At 38.7% G+C, this 15,001-nt stretch overlaps 1 protein-coding gene across 2 annotated transcripts in view; it reads right to left on the bottom strand.

Moving 5' to 3' along the window:
- LOC104612968 (RING/U-box superfamily protein) overlaps positions 1 to 15,001 on the bottom strand; it is a 53,441-nt gene that overhangs the window by 5,324 nt on the left and 33,116 nt on the right. For both annotated transcript variants that reach the window (XM_088888870.1, XM_010280640.3), the window contains exons 4-6: positions 10,377 to 10,465; positions 10,101 to 10,265; positions 9,847 to 9,924 (exon numbers count right to left, since the gene is read on the bottom strand). In XM_088888870.1, the coding sequence (XP_088744996.1) occupies positions 9,847 to 9,924; positions 10,101 to 10,265; positions 10,377 to 10,465 (332 nt within the window). The remainder of the gene's footprint in view (positions 1 to 9,846; positions 9,925 to 10,100; positions 10,266 to 10,376; positions 10,466 to 15,001) is intronic.

Raw genomic sequence — 15,001 nt, 5'->3', positions numbered from 1 at the left:
AGTCCTGGAGTTAATGCAACTTTTTTGGACCCAATTCCAAAAAAAACCTGATGCGAGCCAATCCAAGGATTCCCGACCCATTAGTTTGGTTAACAGTATCTACAAAATAATTGCTAAGGTCATGTCTTTGAGGATTAAGGTGGTACTGCCCTCTCTCATAAGTTAGTTCATGGAGCTTTTGTTCAAGGAAAACAGATAATCGACCAAATCCTAATAGCCAATGAATGTGTAGAAGAATTGAAGAAATCCGGGAAGGAAAGTTTTGTGTGCAAATTGGACTTAGAAAAGGCTTATGATTTGGTGATGCATCAACGTGGGTTTGGGGAGAGATGGTGTCATTGGGTGTTTGGTTGTATTCGGTCTTGTCACTTCTCTATCATTGTTAATGGAGTGGTGAAAGACTTCTTCCAAGCTTCTAGAGGACCAAGGGAAGGGGATCCTCTCTCACCCTTCCTCTTTACTTTAGTGGCCGATGTGTTTAGTAGATTCCTCTCTAAGGCTGATAGGGAAGATGAGATTAGGTGTTGGAAAGTGGGCAGAAATAGTGTTCCAATTTCTCACCTTCAATTTGCAGACGACATCATTTTTTGTGAAGGGGTGATAATGTGATATTAGGAGGGTGAGGAGATTAAGGCCTCGTTTGTTTCGCAAATTTTGGAAGGCGGGAAAGTTGGTCAATGGGATTTTGATTCCCATTAACCAACTCTCCCATGTTATTTTTCAAGATTTAGGTGGGACCCATGGTAAATGCCTTTCCCTTGGGTATCACTTACCTGGGAAAGTGTTACCCTTCTCCCACTTGGGAAAGTTAACTTTCAAGTGGAGAGTAAATACTCAAAATAAAATATGTCAAAAATGCCATAAAAAATATAATTCAAAAAGCGTGAACCTGGACCCAAGGGTAAAAATGACAAAACATAGAAAAATTAACCACTTACCTGGGAAAGTGGGTGAGGCAAAAGAACATGGGGAAGTTGAAAGGTCGCATTTACCCGGGTAAATTTAACAAAAAAGAACATGGGTAAATACACTTACCCGAGTAAATCTTTCTTGGGAAACACTTACCTGGGTAAATGGCCTCTTTCTAAACGGACGAGGCCTAAAAGAATTGATCAAGAAGTTTGAAGGAATCTCAACCCTGAAAATCAACTTAGGTAAGAGTTGCATAGTAGGGGTTAACATGGAAGACAATGATTTAAACTTGGTAGCGGATTGCTTTGAGTGTCCGTTGACTTATTTAGGCCTCTAAAGGATTTGTTTCCTTCTTTGTATTCCATCTCCTTGTATAAAAATGAGAGCGTCTCTTTTTTTCTAGAACCACCTATTTTGCCTCTGGGTCATTATTGGGATTTTGGGTTTCGAAGGGGATTGAGTGATGAACAAGCCATTTGTATGTTAGAGTTGTTGTTGCTTCTTGAAAGAGTTTACTTAGAGACTCCAAAACCGGACAGATGGGTTTGGTGTCCAAGTCCTAAAGGTTTCTTTTCCTGTGCCTCTTTTTTTAGTACTCTTTGCCAGTCCCCTATCCCTCTTTCCTTTCCTACTAAGGAAGTTTGGTGTCAACAGATTCCTCCAAAAATTAAAGCTTTTTGTTGGGAAGTGGCTTGTGGGAATGTTAACACACTGGATTACCTACAAAAGAAGAGGTCATTTCTATGTATTTCCTCGAACTGGTGCACTTTATGTAAATTGGATGGTGAGTCTTGTTACCACTTACTAATCTCTTGCTCCTTTTTTGCAGATATTTGGGAGTGGTTTTTCTCTTTGTTTGGGTGCAGGTGGAACATGCCAATGGAGATTAAGATGCTGTTTGATCCAGCTACCTTTGTGTGGCCAAAAAGAAGGGGAGGAATAATGTGGAGATGCACTAGAGTAGCAGTGATTTGGACCTTATGGTCAGAAAGAAATGCTAGGATTTTCCAAGAGAAGCCGAGAAGCAAACAAGAAATTATGGATTGTGTTTTGACCAGAGTTCTCCTTCGATGATATTTGGCTACTAACTGTGAATTTCTTAGACAGTTCTCCTTCGATCATATTTGGAGGAATTGGTTATCAGTGGCTTCTAGTTCTGCACAGAAGACAAAAACAAGGTTGTAATGGGCATCTCCCAGTGAAGGTTTTTTGAAATTAGATCTGATAGCACTTTTTTTTAGGACCGATGGGGAATGGAGACTCTATAAGGGTCTTAACTGTTTGCAGTCCTACAGGGTGTTCGGATTGCAAAAGGAATGAACTTGGAAAACCTGGAGATTGAAGGGGGATTCCAAGGTTGTGGTGGGCTGATTAAAAGACCCGGATTCAGTGATATGGTGCTATCGAGATGAAATGAAGAAATTCAAATGGTTAACCCAGCAGATGAGCTTAACTATACAAGGGGTGGGAAGGGAGACAAATGGTATGGCTGATTCATTAACTAAGCAAGGGGTGCCTAGGGATCAATTGTTTAGGGCTCAGTTGTAATTTTTGTGCTGTCTTTTCTTTATGAGTGAGGCTGCATCTTGTGCCTCCATTGGGGAAGCTTGTAACAATTGGTTATCTTTTCTGATTTAGTGAAATTTTAAAGAATCTTTTAAAAAAAGGTACCTGCTAATGGAAAGCTCAATTGTTTGAAGACCAAACTGTGCATTATTCAGACCTAACCCACAACAGGGTTTCACATGTTATATCTTCTTCAGTAGTTGTGAATTGCCATCATCTCTAAACACTCCATGTTTTTTTTCCAAAATCTCACCCTAGAGCCATCTGAAATTATATATCTAATACCTTATAGAAATTTCTGGTAGAATTATTTTTTTTTGGATTTCAAAATTTCTGGTAGAATTTCTTCCACTAGGTTCCAATTCATGCTCCTTGTTCCATATTTGATTACCGTGATGTGTCTACATAAAATCCCTGACTGTTCATTGAACCTCCAAAACACCATTTATTTTGAAGAACAATGCTCTGTCTCCAATCTTCTTAGACCTAGTTCTCAAACATTTTTTTTGGTGTGCACCTTGTTCCACTTCGGCAAGTGAAATTTGACCTCTTTCCACCCTTTCCTTTTTTTTTCCTAAATTCCCCTTTCTAGTTGTTCACTACACTCGACAACAAGGAGAAAAGCAATAAGAAATATTGGGAAGTGGTGACAACCACACTTCTGATAAGAAGGAGCTTACGTCCCTTAGATAAGTATTTCGTCTTCCATGAAGCCAGCTTTTTATGAAAACATTCAACCATCAGATAAAAGCCTTGAGACACATCTTACCCCTAATGGCAAACCTGAATACTTTGTAGATAGTTTGCCAACAATACACCCTAGCACAGTCACCATTTGTTCCAACTTTGATGTCTCTCCTATAGTCCTACCACCATTACTTGTGCACGTTTATGCATAGAGAAGAAACTGCATTGAACCATCTAAAGATACAAAAAAGATGTACCATTTGGTCTTGGGATGCCTTATAAAAAAGAGAGTGTCATCAATAAATTGTAGTAGAGGAGCAAGGTGCCAACCAGCTGGTTGGTAAGGTCTCCTGCTGGTGGTAGAGGAGACTTGGGATCGAATCCTGCCTACACCTGGGTTGGGGGATGGGCTACTCCTGCCCCCTGGGTTGTATAGCCCTTCAAAAGAAATAAATAATAATAATAATAAATAAATAAATTGTAGCAGAGGAATTGCCATTTGATCCTTTCCAGCCTGTAAACATTGAATAAAACATCCTGATGAAGATATTCTAGTTAGGACCGTGGTGATGAAAATGAGTGGAAACTAGGAAAAAATGGAGAAATTGATCTCTGTCTAGTAATCCTTGAGATGCTCCATTGATAACTATTGAGAAGAATTATAGTGATACATGCTTTGATTGAATTCATCCACTTTGATTTGAAATTCATCCATTTCAAAGCATAATCAAGAAACTTCCAAATTCATTTGTTTGGCCCTTCACAAATGTCCCTTGTAAATTCCATATGATGGACCCCATAACCTTCATTCATTTTTCCAACACCTAAGTGACCTAATGCACTACCACTTAGCCTAATTGGACAACAATCTTCTAGATCCATTGTTCCATTCTTTAGAATCAATGTTAGAGTAGTAGTATTTAAGCACCTTTCAAAGGTAATTTTGGGGTTGAATTCTTCAAAGAATTCCATATTATCTTTTTTATGAGTAACAATTCCTTTTATTAATATAAACAGCAAGCATACAAATTAGTATACACAATGGACAGCATATCTTTTACAATCTCTCCCAATTAAGTTTGCTTTTACATAAGGTAAAGTATTTCATTAAATTGATAAAACATAACATATACAAAACCCTGCATAATAAGGCACTAAATTTGCTTTACTTTTTTTCCTTGTACACCGCAATTAAATTTGCTTTACAATCAAGCCCAAAAAACTAATCCCTAGTTTCCCATTTGTTTTGCTAAAGTATCAGCCATGCACTTAATTGATCATTGTACCCATTGAACTTTGACTAAAATGTTTCTAGTCAACCACCTAAATTTTCAGTTAGCTGATCTTTGCCAACACCTTTCTGATGCCCCTGTACTGAATCGGTTTCCAACAAAAGAAAGAACAGCTTAAGCCCACCCACCACACTCTAAAAGTCAACACCCCACCCCCTGGAATCAAAAAGACATCCTTCATCAAATCTAAAAGTAAGCACCACTACATCACTATCATAATCCTTTAGGTTCCTTCTAAAAGGAAAGCCCCAGAAAGTTCAAATGGAAAATGAGAAACAAGGGAAGCAAGCAACCAAACATAACTTATACAGCGGTATGGAGTAAAAACATGGTATATAAGACAAATAGGTATGTTCCTCCACTGAAGCTCTTCTGAAAGTTTGATCATAGAGCTCAAAATGAGGTCATGCCTGAAAACTCTATCAAAAGATGCACGAGCCATGTCCCAGGATTTCCAAGGTTTTATGCCACACCCCCATTAACCAACAAGGTCTATACCCTCTTTGGAACCTCCAAAGCCACTTCTCATGCTATGATGCCCAGATACAGATATGGACACAAACATGAAAACAGGAAATGTGGATATGACTCTATCTTCTACTGTCCTACAATTCTGGACAAAAATATAGGTATGGGTATCCCATATTATATGTTTATATCACGCTTTTGGATCTAGATTTTAAAGCTAAATGTCATTTTTCAAGACTTATGCCTTTTCATATTTAGCTAAATTTGGTGGGAGCCTCATGCACTGAGCTGTCCTTTTTCCTAACATCTTTGGATCTTTTTATAGTATAATTTGTTAAAACAAACCATTTAACATATTTTATAAGTGTCAATGCCATAAAGTACATCTAGATGTATCCATGCAGCATCTGGTATCTCATCTGACATCAGATTGCTAAACATGCATTGTATTCCGAGTATCATAGTCACATGTAAGGAAATCCTTTTGTCTTTTATTTACCCATTCTCAGCATTTCATCTTCCTTTCCAGGTAACTTTTCATATTTTTTTCCAAGGTAAATGGTATGTCAGTCAACTAGATGATTGTTGTCTCCAGAGTGCACCAAAAAGTCCTAATTATTTTCTCAATTTTTGTCATCACTTTCATAGGCACATTAAAGGTGAAGGAAAAAAATATATACCAGCAGGTTGTTGATGCATATACCATCTGAACGACCCACCCCATATTTTCCAAGAAAGACTTAAGTTTGTAATATTGAATATTTTAAATAATGCATCACACTTGTTTTGTTTGGGTGTAGGTGGAAACCCTTGCCAAATGTACAAAGCTTGTTTGCTTGTACTTTTTTCAGTTGGCCTAAGAAACAGGAAAGAATCTTATGGTGGTAAACAAGAGCTGCGGCTTGATGGATAATGGAAGATGTGAATTTTTCAGGGAAGGAGAGAAGCAGAGAAGCCTTACTTGAAACTATTACCATCAGGATGATCCATTGGGTGAAATCCCTGCTTTTTGAGGATAAATCTGCTGATGACCTGCATAGAAAGTGGAAGGAAGTGGCTGATCCAGCCTCTTATGCTGCTGTTATCAGGTATTCTTGGTCCCCGCCAATTGGTGGATTCATCAATTGGAACTTTGGTGGTAGTAGTGAAGAAAACACTGGTCCCTCAGGCATTGGAGGGTTTTTAAGGAATGATGAAGGAAGAATACATGCTTTCTTTTCAGGTCCAATCGATGTTGGTGATTCTTTAAGGGCTGAAACCTTGGCTGTAATGATCTAATGGAATGTGTTCTAATGACCAAGGATTTTTTTTTTATCAAAAACAGAAAGGATTTGAATATATGGAAATTGATTATAGAAGGTGATTCAAAGTTAGTGATAGGCTGGTTGCAAAAGGAGGTGAGTTGGTGGACTATGTTAATGAGAAGAGGAGATTTAAATGGATGACACTTGCAAGGAAATTAGACTTCAATGGGTAAAAAGAGATGCAAACTCCTTTGCTGATGAATTGGCTAAACAAGGGGTGGGAAGAGATCATTTTTTTGGGCTATGTTGTAATTTGAATTTCTTGGGGAGAGCTAAGAGAGTTTATCTCTCCCTTTTCTGATAGTAATGTATATTCTTTCTTTTAATCACTAATGAACTAATTCTGTTAATGATAAAAAAATGTACAACCCTTGAAGGTTTCTTTCATCAGCTCTTTGTGGGCTCTTTGCCTCCATTTCTTCTAGTTAGAAGAATTTGTCTCCCTTTTGTTCCTCTAAAGGTTTCCTTTTTTGTTTAGGAGGCCTCTTGAGGACACATTAATATAGGTGATCCAGCTTTGTGTCTCCTCACATTTGCATTATGAACATGAAGGATGGAAAATCCATCGATCATCTCCTCATAAACTGTATGGTTGCTAGATCCTTGTTGCAATTCTTCCTGGGATAGTTTCGTTTATTGACAAGGATGGGAGATGGAGAGTACTGAGAGACAATGAGATGGAGAAGAGCGCTAAAGCTCAAAGCAAAAAAAGTTTGTGTTTGAGGAAGGGACGAATGGAGGTGCTGCTGCTCTGAAATTTAGGGAAGATAAGAGAGTGACAATATTTCTAGTGGGTGAAGCTGTTGGCTGAAAGGGTTTGTGGAAGGAGAAGTATATTCAGTCAAAAAATAGGGATGGAAGACCTCTTTGGGCATAATGGGAAAAGGGTATGAAGTAGAAATGAGGAAAAATATGAAAGGGTGGTTCATTGTTGTAACAGAAAATTTTGGTGAAAACAGGAAGCAGTTGGCTTGAATCCCAGAAGGAAGGGAGAGAGAAGGTTGGACGGCGTTTTCTGATAAAATTCAAGAATTCCAACTGTGGATGGAAGAAGAACAGAGGGGCGGCTGGAATTGATGGCCTTGTTATCAATATGGAAGGTAGTGTGATTTGGGCTTACAGCAGGTCTGTTGGTATAGCAGATGCTTCCAAAGCAGAAGTTAAAGCCCTGCTGGTTGTTTTGAGGGTTGCTAAGTCGTTATTGAATACTCTTGCTGTAGAAGGTGATTCTAGGAACGCTATTAGATTAGCTTCCAGCTTGGATCTTGGGCTTGGCCTTTGGAGGCTGGCTCACCTTATTTATGAGGTCCGTGACATGTCAGCTCCTTTGAACTGCTCTTTCAGACAGATTACAAGGGTTTTGAGCTTGATGGCAGATTCCTAAGCTAAACAAGTGGTGGATAGGGATTTTTTTGTATAGTGTTGATTCATTTCCAATGTAAAGATTTTTTTTTGATAAATAAAAGTTCATTAAGAATTCATTATCAACGAAAGATAGACTGTTACAAGCATCAGAACAGGAGATGCGAGGTGCAGCCTCACCCTTTAAAAGAAAAGAAGCAGCACAAAGCTTACAATTGGTCCCAATACAACTGATCCCTAGTTACTCCTTGTTTGGCTAAACAATTAGCAAATGAATTAGCCTCCCTTCCCACCCATTGTATGATTAAATTCATATGTTGTGTTGCCCATTTGAACTTCTTCAATTCATTTCTATAGCACCATACCACTGATTCTGTATCTCTAAGCCAACCCATCACCACCTAGGAGTCCCCTTCTATCACCAAACACTCCACACCTATCTCTCTTGCACTCTGTACACCTTGTAGGACTGCATACAGTTCAGCCCTTAGGTTCAGTTTGAAAGGAGTACAAATACAAATATGTTGAGTGTAAAACCTTGTATTTTGTATTATCCTGTATGCATATGTACTGTACATATTTGTATTTGTACTCTTTCCAAACTGAACCTTAACGAGTCTCCATTCCCCATCGGTTCTGAGTAGAGTGCTCTCAGATTCCCATCCTTGTCTACTTCTCTCCCCTTGGAAGATTCTGGCATTTCTTCTTCCCATGAAGTCCAAACCACTGCTATTCTAGAATATCTCCACATTGTTCTTCCCCCTTTTCTTCGGCTAAGTATATGTAGATGGATTGAACATCAATTTAATCTCCAATGGCATATTCCACCTGTACCCAAACAAAGAGAAAATCCACTCCCAAATTTCTGCAGCAAACGAACAAGAAATATATAAATGATAACAAGATTCACCATCAAATTTACATAGAGTGCACTAATTTGGGGAAATACTCAATAAAGGCCACTTCTTTTATAAATAGTCCAAAGTGTTAATTTTCCTATATACCACTTCCCAACAGAAAGCCTTGATTTTAGGAGGGATCAGCTAATACCGAACTTCCTTTCAAGGAAAAAACAAAGAGGAAGAGGACTAGCAAAGAGCTTTAAAGAAAGAGGCACAAGAGAAGAAACCTTTGGGATTTGGACACCAAATTCTCCTATCTGGTTTAGAGGGTTCTAGGCAAACTTTATCCATAAGAAAGAGAAGCGTTGTCAAAAAGGTGGCTTCTTCATCCCTCAGCCCCCTTCGAAACCCAAAATCCCAATCAAGATTCAAAGGTGAAGTAGAAAGGACTAGAAAGCTCAAAATCGCCTTATTTTTGTATAAGGAAATGGAGTACAAAGAAAGAAACAAGTCCTTTAGGGGTCGGTGACCAAACCAAATGTCTTCCCAAAAGCGGATTAGGTTTCCTGAACAAGCATCATACCTGATAAAACTGAGGAATTGAAGAACACATTGTGGATTGCTTTCCAAGGTGTTGCCAAAGTAGCCTGACGTGATACACCAGCATCCTAGCCACTCTCCAATCTCGCAAATACTATCCACTACTTCAGCCCACAAGTTTTCCTGCTCAAGCGACCACCTCCATAACCATTTTCCTAAAAGAGCCATGTTTTTCTCTCACATTCCCAAGACCTGCTCCACCCTCTTCCTTACTTTTACACACAATTCCCCCAATAGATTAAATTGTCCTTTCTTGTCTCTCCTGGCTCCCAAAAGAAATCCCTCATAATTTTTTCTAACTTCTCTTCTTCCCTTGGAGGGATTCTAAAAATAGAGAGGGAATAGATAGGTAAGTTAGCCAAAGTAGATCTTATCAAGGTAATCCTCCCTCCCAAAGAGGTGTAACTCCTCTTCCAAGCAGCCAGTCTCTTTTCATATCTTTCTACAACTGGGTTCCAGAATTTGCTTTCCTTAGGGTTGGCTCCTAGGGGAAGTCCCAAGTAGGTCAAAGGAATATGCCATCCTCTACCAAACTTAGGACACTCTCCTCCATATTAGTCGCTGCTACACGACTTTTGTCCAAATTTGTCATAGAAGTTTTTTCTCTCTTTTGATTGTACATCCTTTCATCTACATATTAACTCAAAAGCAGCTGTTGCACTACTATGAAATAAGCAAAACATGAAATACTTTTTTAATCGATTCAACATCTGAAATCCATTAAAGGACTACATTTTCAATTCCCTATGGTGCAGTTTCCAACTTCAAAACTGGAAAAGTAAAAAATATATTTCAGGGGGTAAAATAGTATACCTGTTCAGATGTAGCATAAGATCCATAATGGACCTCTTTACGTGACAGTGCCTTCAAAGCCGCAAAGAAGGACTGGACCTGAAAATTAAAGAACCCAGAAAAAATATGAAACAAATTGAACAAAAAAAAAAAGAAAATATATAAAGAGAAAGTCTGCTCACTATAAAGTCAATTATGTTCTTCAAAATCAGTTGCAGGACAAGCATTAAATAGCCACAGCACAGATATAAATAATAGTTGGCAGAAAATACTACCTTCTCAACAACAGAAGTAAGCTTGAAAGTTAGGTACAATCCCGTAGTTAGTGATGAAAAAAGGCTTCCATATTCCTTGTTCAAGAAGAACCGGTACCAGACAGGTGTTGGTAACAAGGCACGGTAAAGCAGCAGCAGATATTCAACTAAAGTTAACATTTGACCCTGAAATCCAAAATTCCAAATAGATCCTAAGGCTGGTCTTCTACACCATGAATGTCCCCAACATACAAAAGGGGGTTAATTGCATATCATATACTGATAAAAAAATATTACCTGCTTCCGATAATTTCTGCCTCTACTATTCTTGTGATACATTAGCAGTATGCACTTTATGACCATTGCTGCCTGCCGCACCATTGTATCTGAAGAGCAAACCAACTCTTAAGAAAATACTCTTGAAACTACAAATGTACTCATTTTTCTTTTTTTATGAGAAATAGCAAGGATTTCATTAATAACCATAAAGATAAGGCTGATGAGGGAGAGGTTTCCTCAACAGCCATAAACAAGAAAAAGTAACTAAAAATGCACTCATAAAAAAATAAAACAATAAAAAACTAAAACTAAAATAAAAGCACTAACTTTGATCAATCCCTCATCAAGAGGGAACAATTTTGATGGCTTTTCCCTACATGTTCTTGAAGAAACATTCAATGTGCATTACTAATACAGGAACTCTTATAACATATAAACTAATACAAGATAGATTTATGCTATACCAAGCACCAGCAAACATCTATAGTGAGGCAAACCAGATAATTGCTAGGGTATTTCTGTTATTTTCAGATTCTTGAAGAAAAATTACTGCAACTTGCTCTTCTGATTTTTTTTTCTCTTTTCACTACTCTCTCTTGATTAAATCATGGCAACTCTATTCTATTTTTGGTTTTTGGAGATTCTTACAGGTATTTTAAAGAAGATTGGATTGTTCTTGAACTAGAAAAATTAAAAAAAAAAAAAAAGTACTGAAATCCTCCCCTTAAATCAAGATCCTAATCTCGTATTTTTTTTTCTCCAGCAAAACTTAAATCCATATCTAAAGGAAAAATGTGCATATCCTCGATCATAACAACAACCCTTGCTTGTTTGATGGAAATCCATGATGTGTCCTTAACATAGAGCAATGAATTGCCCACAAACATCACCGATTACCTTGGAGGTCTAAATACACCAAGTGTATAGGGGATCCAACAACATTAATCCAAATCAACAAAGAATAATTATCATTAATGATACTCCGAGCCAACAACCACCACCTAATCAGCATGGAACTCCAATAACCTATGGAGCATCTATTCCTTTTCAAGAACTTCTATAGGATAACAAAGCTGTCATTGGCATTCTTGTACTTCCCAGTATGAAACAAACTCTTGAGTAGCTGAGTATAAAAGTCTTCCCACCAAATATAGAGTGATCAATGTCTTCCACGCAGATAGATTGAACCTCACCCACTTCAGGCTTTTCAAACATGTTGCATCAACTTCTCAGCTCCAAGGATTGTTGAGGCTCACATGGCTGTTTTCACCCTTGTCATCCTGGTATTGTGATAGTTTCAATCCTTGCATTCTTTTTTCTTTGAATAACAGGAACTGATTTATTATAATAATAAAGAAAGTGTACAAAGGGGATAAGGGGAGAGAGAATCTGTCTTAACTCTCCCAAATACAAACAGCAAAATTACAATACATTCCCTTAGTTGTTTCAGATTGTGGAAAATCAGAATGGATCGGTGGCTAGTCAATTTGAAGTGAGTGGGGGCACTATTATTTGGAGCCCTTCTTTTAGAAGGTCATTTCAGGACTGGGAAATTGGGAAAGTTGAATATCTCTTGGGGCTGCTTCACAGGCAGTCCATTGACTTGTTGTCTGAGGACTCTTGGATCTGGAAGTTTAGTGTGGATGGTAATTTCTCGGTTAGCTCTTTTGCGGAGGTTCTAAATGAAGCTGTGCATCCTAAATTTCCAGTGGTGAAAATTTGGAACCCTTCGGTGCCTTCTAAAGTGAATGCTTTGGTTTGGACTGCATCTCTCAACAGATACCTTACGAAAGACTCCCTGGTTAGAAGGGGTGTTCAGATTCAGGACCATCTGTGTGTTCTTTGTGGAGATATGGAGGAGGATGGCAGGCACCTATTCATTCACTGTTCGGTTACAGCTGCAATATGGAATCACTTTTTATCGGGGGTAGGGCTGCAATGGTGTATGCCTGGTTCAGTTCTGGACATGATATGGAGTTGGGAGCTGAAGGGTGGTTCAAAATTGGCGAAGTGCATTTGGAGTGTCATGCCTGCAGCCATCTTATGCACAGTCTGGACGGAAAGAAACAGAAGGATCTTTCAAAATAAGGCCGCTAGCATAGATTGCTTGATTGCCTTTGCATTTGGAAAGATAGTTTCCTGGGTGGCGGCGGCAAAGGACATTCAGGTTTCTGCCCTTTGTTCTCAGCTGAGATCTAGGATTTTTCCTGAGTTATGATGTATTGTAGGTTTAAAGTGAGTTGTGTTGACTCTTTGCCTTAAGGGCCTGGGTTGTAATCTGCCACTTTAGGCTATTTGAATTAAATTTTACCTTATCTTTTTCAAAAAAAAAAAAACATCCCCCAAAATAAATAGTGATCCCTTCCCACCCCCCACTTGCTAAAGTATCAGTGAATGAATTAGCATTCATTTTCACCCATTTCAAATTGATTTCCATTCCCCAAGACAACCAAGTACTCCTTTTCTCGTTAATATAGCACCACCATCCAGCCTCCTCTTCCTTCTTCAACCACTCAATAACTTAACTTTGTGTCCCCCTCAATTACTAGCTTCTGAATGTTCAGTTCTCCAGCCCGTTGAAGACCTTCCATCACAGCCATTATTTCAGCCCTCAAAGAATCTCCAACAATGATTCTTCCTCATTTCTAAAGATGCCCCCTATACCTAAGGGACCCAGATTTCCTTCACTACTTCCATCAAAATTTGGCTTAATAAAGCCACATGGAGGAGGGGACCAGGTTGGTCTCACCGCAACCTTACTAGGAGTTCAGTCAGCAACAACTTTCCAATTCCTTTTTTTTTATCAATAACACTTTCATTAATTCATCAGTAGAAAATTTACAAGTGGAAGACAAACAACTTATCTTCCAAGAATCACAAAGAACTTCAAGAAAGGAAAGAAGAAAATACAAAGATACAAGGACACTAACATTACAACTTAGCCCAAAACAAAGAATCCCTTTCTGCCCCTTGTTTTGCTAAACCGTCAGCTAGGGAATTAGCTGATCTCTTAATCCAACATGTCTTAATTTCCATCTCCCGCACCAGCCATTTGAATTTCCTCTTCTCATTGTTATGCTTCCAAAGATCATTTTGTTCTTTGGTCAGCCACCCTATCACCACCTCTGAATCCCCTTCAATTATCAATGTTATACTTTCCAATTCCTCACCAAATGGCGAACTAAAAGGCACGATGGATTTCTTGTCCATTTCTATGCTTTATTTGGGCCTAGTTCTCTTCTATCTTTAGTTGCAGGTGGACACCTCCATGCCAAGCCTTTTTGACCCAAGCTTTTTCAGGAAATCAAAGAGACGTAGAAGATTAATGTGGAGAGCCACAAGAGAAGTTATCTCATGGTCAGTTTGGGAAGAAAGGAACAATAGGATCTTTAAAGGAGTGGAGAAATCCAAGGAGGAAATTGTAGAAAGGATAATCATTATGACTATTCAATGGTTGAAAACTTTGGATTTGTTTAAAGACTTCTCAGCTGAAAACATTTATAGAAATTGGGAAGTGGTGGCACCTACAACTTCCATAAAACCCTGTGCAGGAATTGTGGTCCCCATCAACACAACAAAGAGTGAAACTGAACTTCGACGGGAGTTCTAGAGGTAACCTGGGCCCTTCAAGTATAGGAGGAGTAATCAGAGATGAAAATGGCAGAATTGTGGCTATGTTTTCAAGACCAAGGAGTGGGGGACTCATTAAGAGCGGAGGTGATGGCCTTGCTTCAAGGTGTAAGATATGCCAAATAGATGGGGATACACCAAATTGATATAGAGGGAGACTCTAAATTGTTGATTGAATGGCTGCAATTTGGTAAGTTGGGAGTCTGAATTTATACAGCCCACAAGGGAAATCCTCAACACAACAAGGGAGATCGGTGTGTGCTTCAAATGGACAAGGAGATCAGCTAATGGTTTAGCTGACACATTGGCTAAACAAGGGACTGTGAGAGAGAGAATGTTCTATCCAGTTTTGTAAGAAAGATTACTAGGGGCTCAACACCTATTTAGGGGTTGACAGTTGTACTTGACTCGGGAAAGTTATTCTTAACTTGTATTAATGAAATTACCATTTCCAATCAAAAAAATGAAAGAAGAAATAGGCTCATTCTAACGATTGGAAATGGCATAAGGAGAGGGAAATTGCTCTTTTAAAGGAGAATTATCCAACCACACATGACCCCAGTATTTGACACCATTTCCAGAACAGGGATTATACTTGACAAATGGCAAAAGGATGGTGAAATTGCACAAATGGACTTCCAGCGAGAAGCTTTGGAGGCCCTAGCCAAAATCTAGAAAACCCAACATCAGCCACAAGCCCATGAATACTGAAGATAACCTTTGTCCACAACTTGTATTTATCTTTAGGTAATCTCCACAGCAACATATTAGCCTTGTTTTCAGGCCCCGTGGGAATAGGAGACTCTAATAGAGCTGAGATTTTAGCAGCAGTACAAGGTATTCAGACTGCAGAACAATTAGGAGTTCAGCACTTGGTAGTTGAAGGAGACTCTCAAATTGTTGTGGGATGGTTGAAAGACCCAGCTTCAACCATGTGGCAACACAGAGATTTTTAAGAAAAGTCAATTGGCTTACAAGAAATATGACTGTTAACTCTCTTTGGGTAGGAAGAT

The sequence above is a fragment of the Nelumbo nucifera genome, chromosome 5 (genome assembly GCF_055504915.1).
Source record: "Nelumbo nucifera cultivar China Antique chromosome 5, China Antique-T2T, whole genome shotgun sequence".
Classification (NCBI taxonomy): domain Eukaryota; kingdom Viridiplantae; phylum Streptophyta; class Magnoliopsida; order Proteales; family Nelumbonaceae; genus Nelumbo; species Nelumbo nucifera.
The sequence above is the reverse complement of the archived record's forward strand: the minus strand, read 5'-3'. Positions and strand labels throughout refer to the sequence as shown.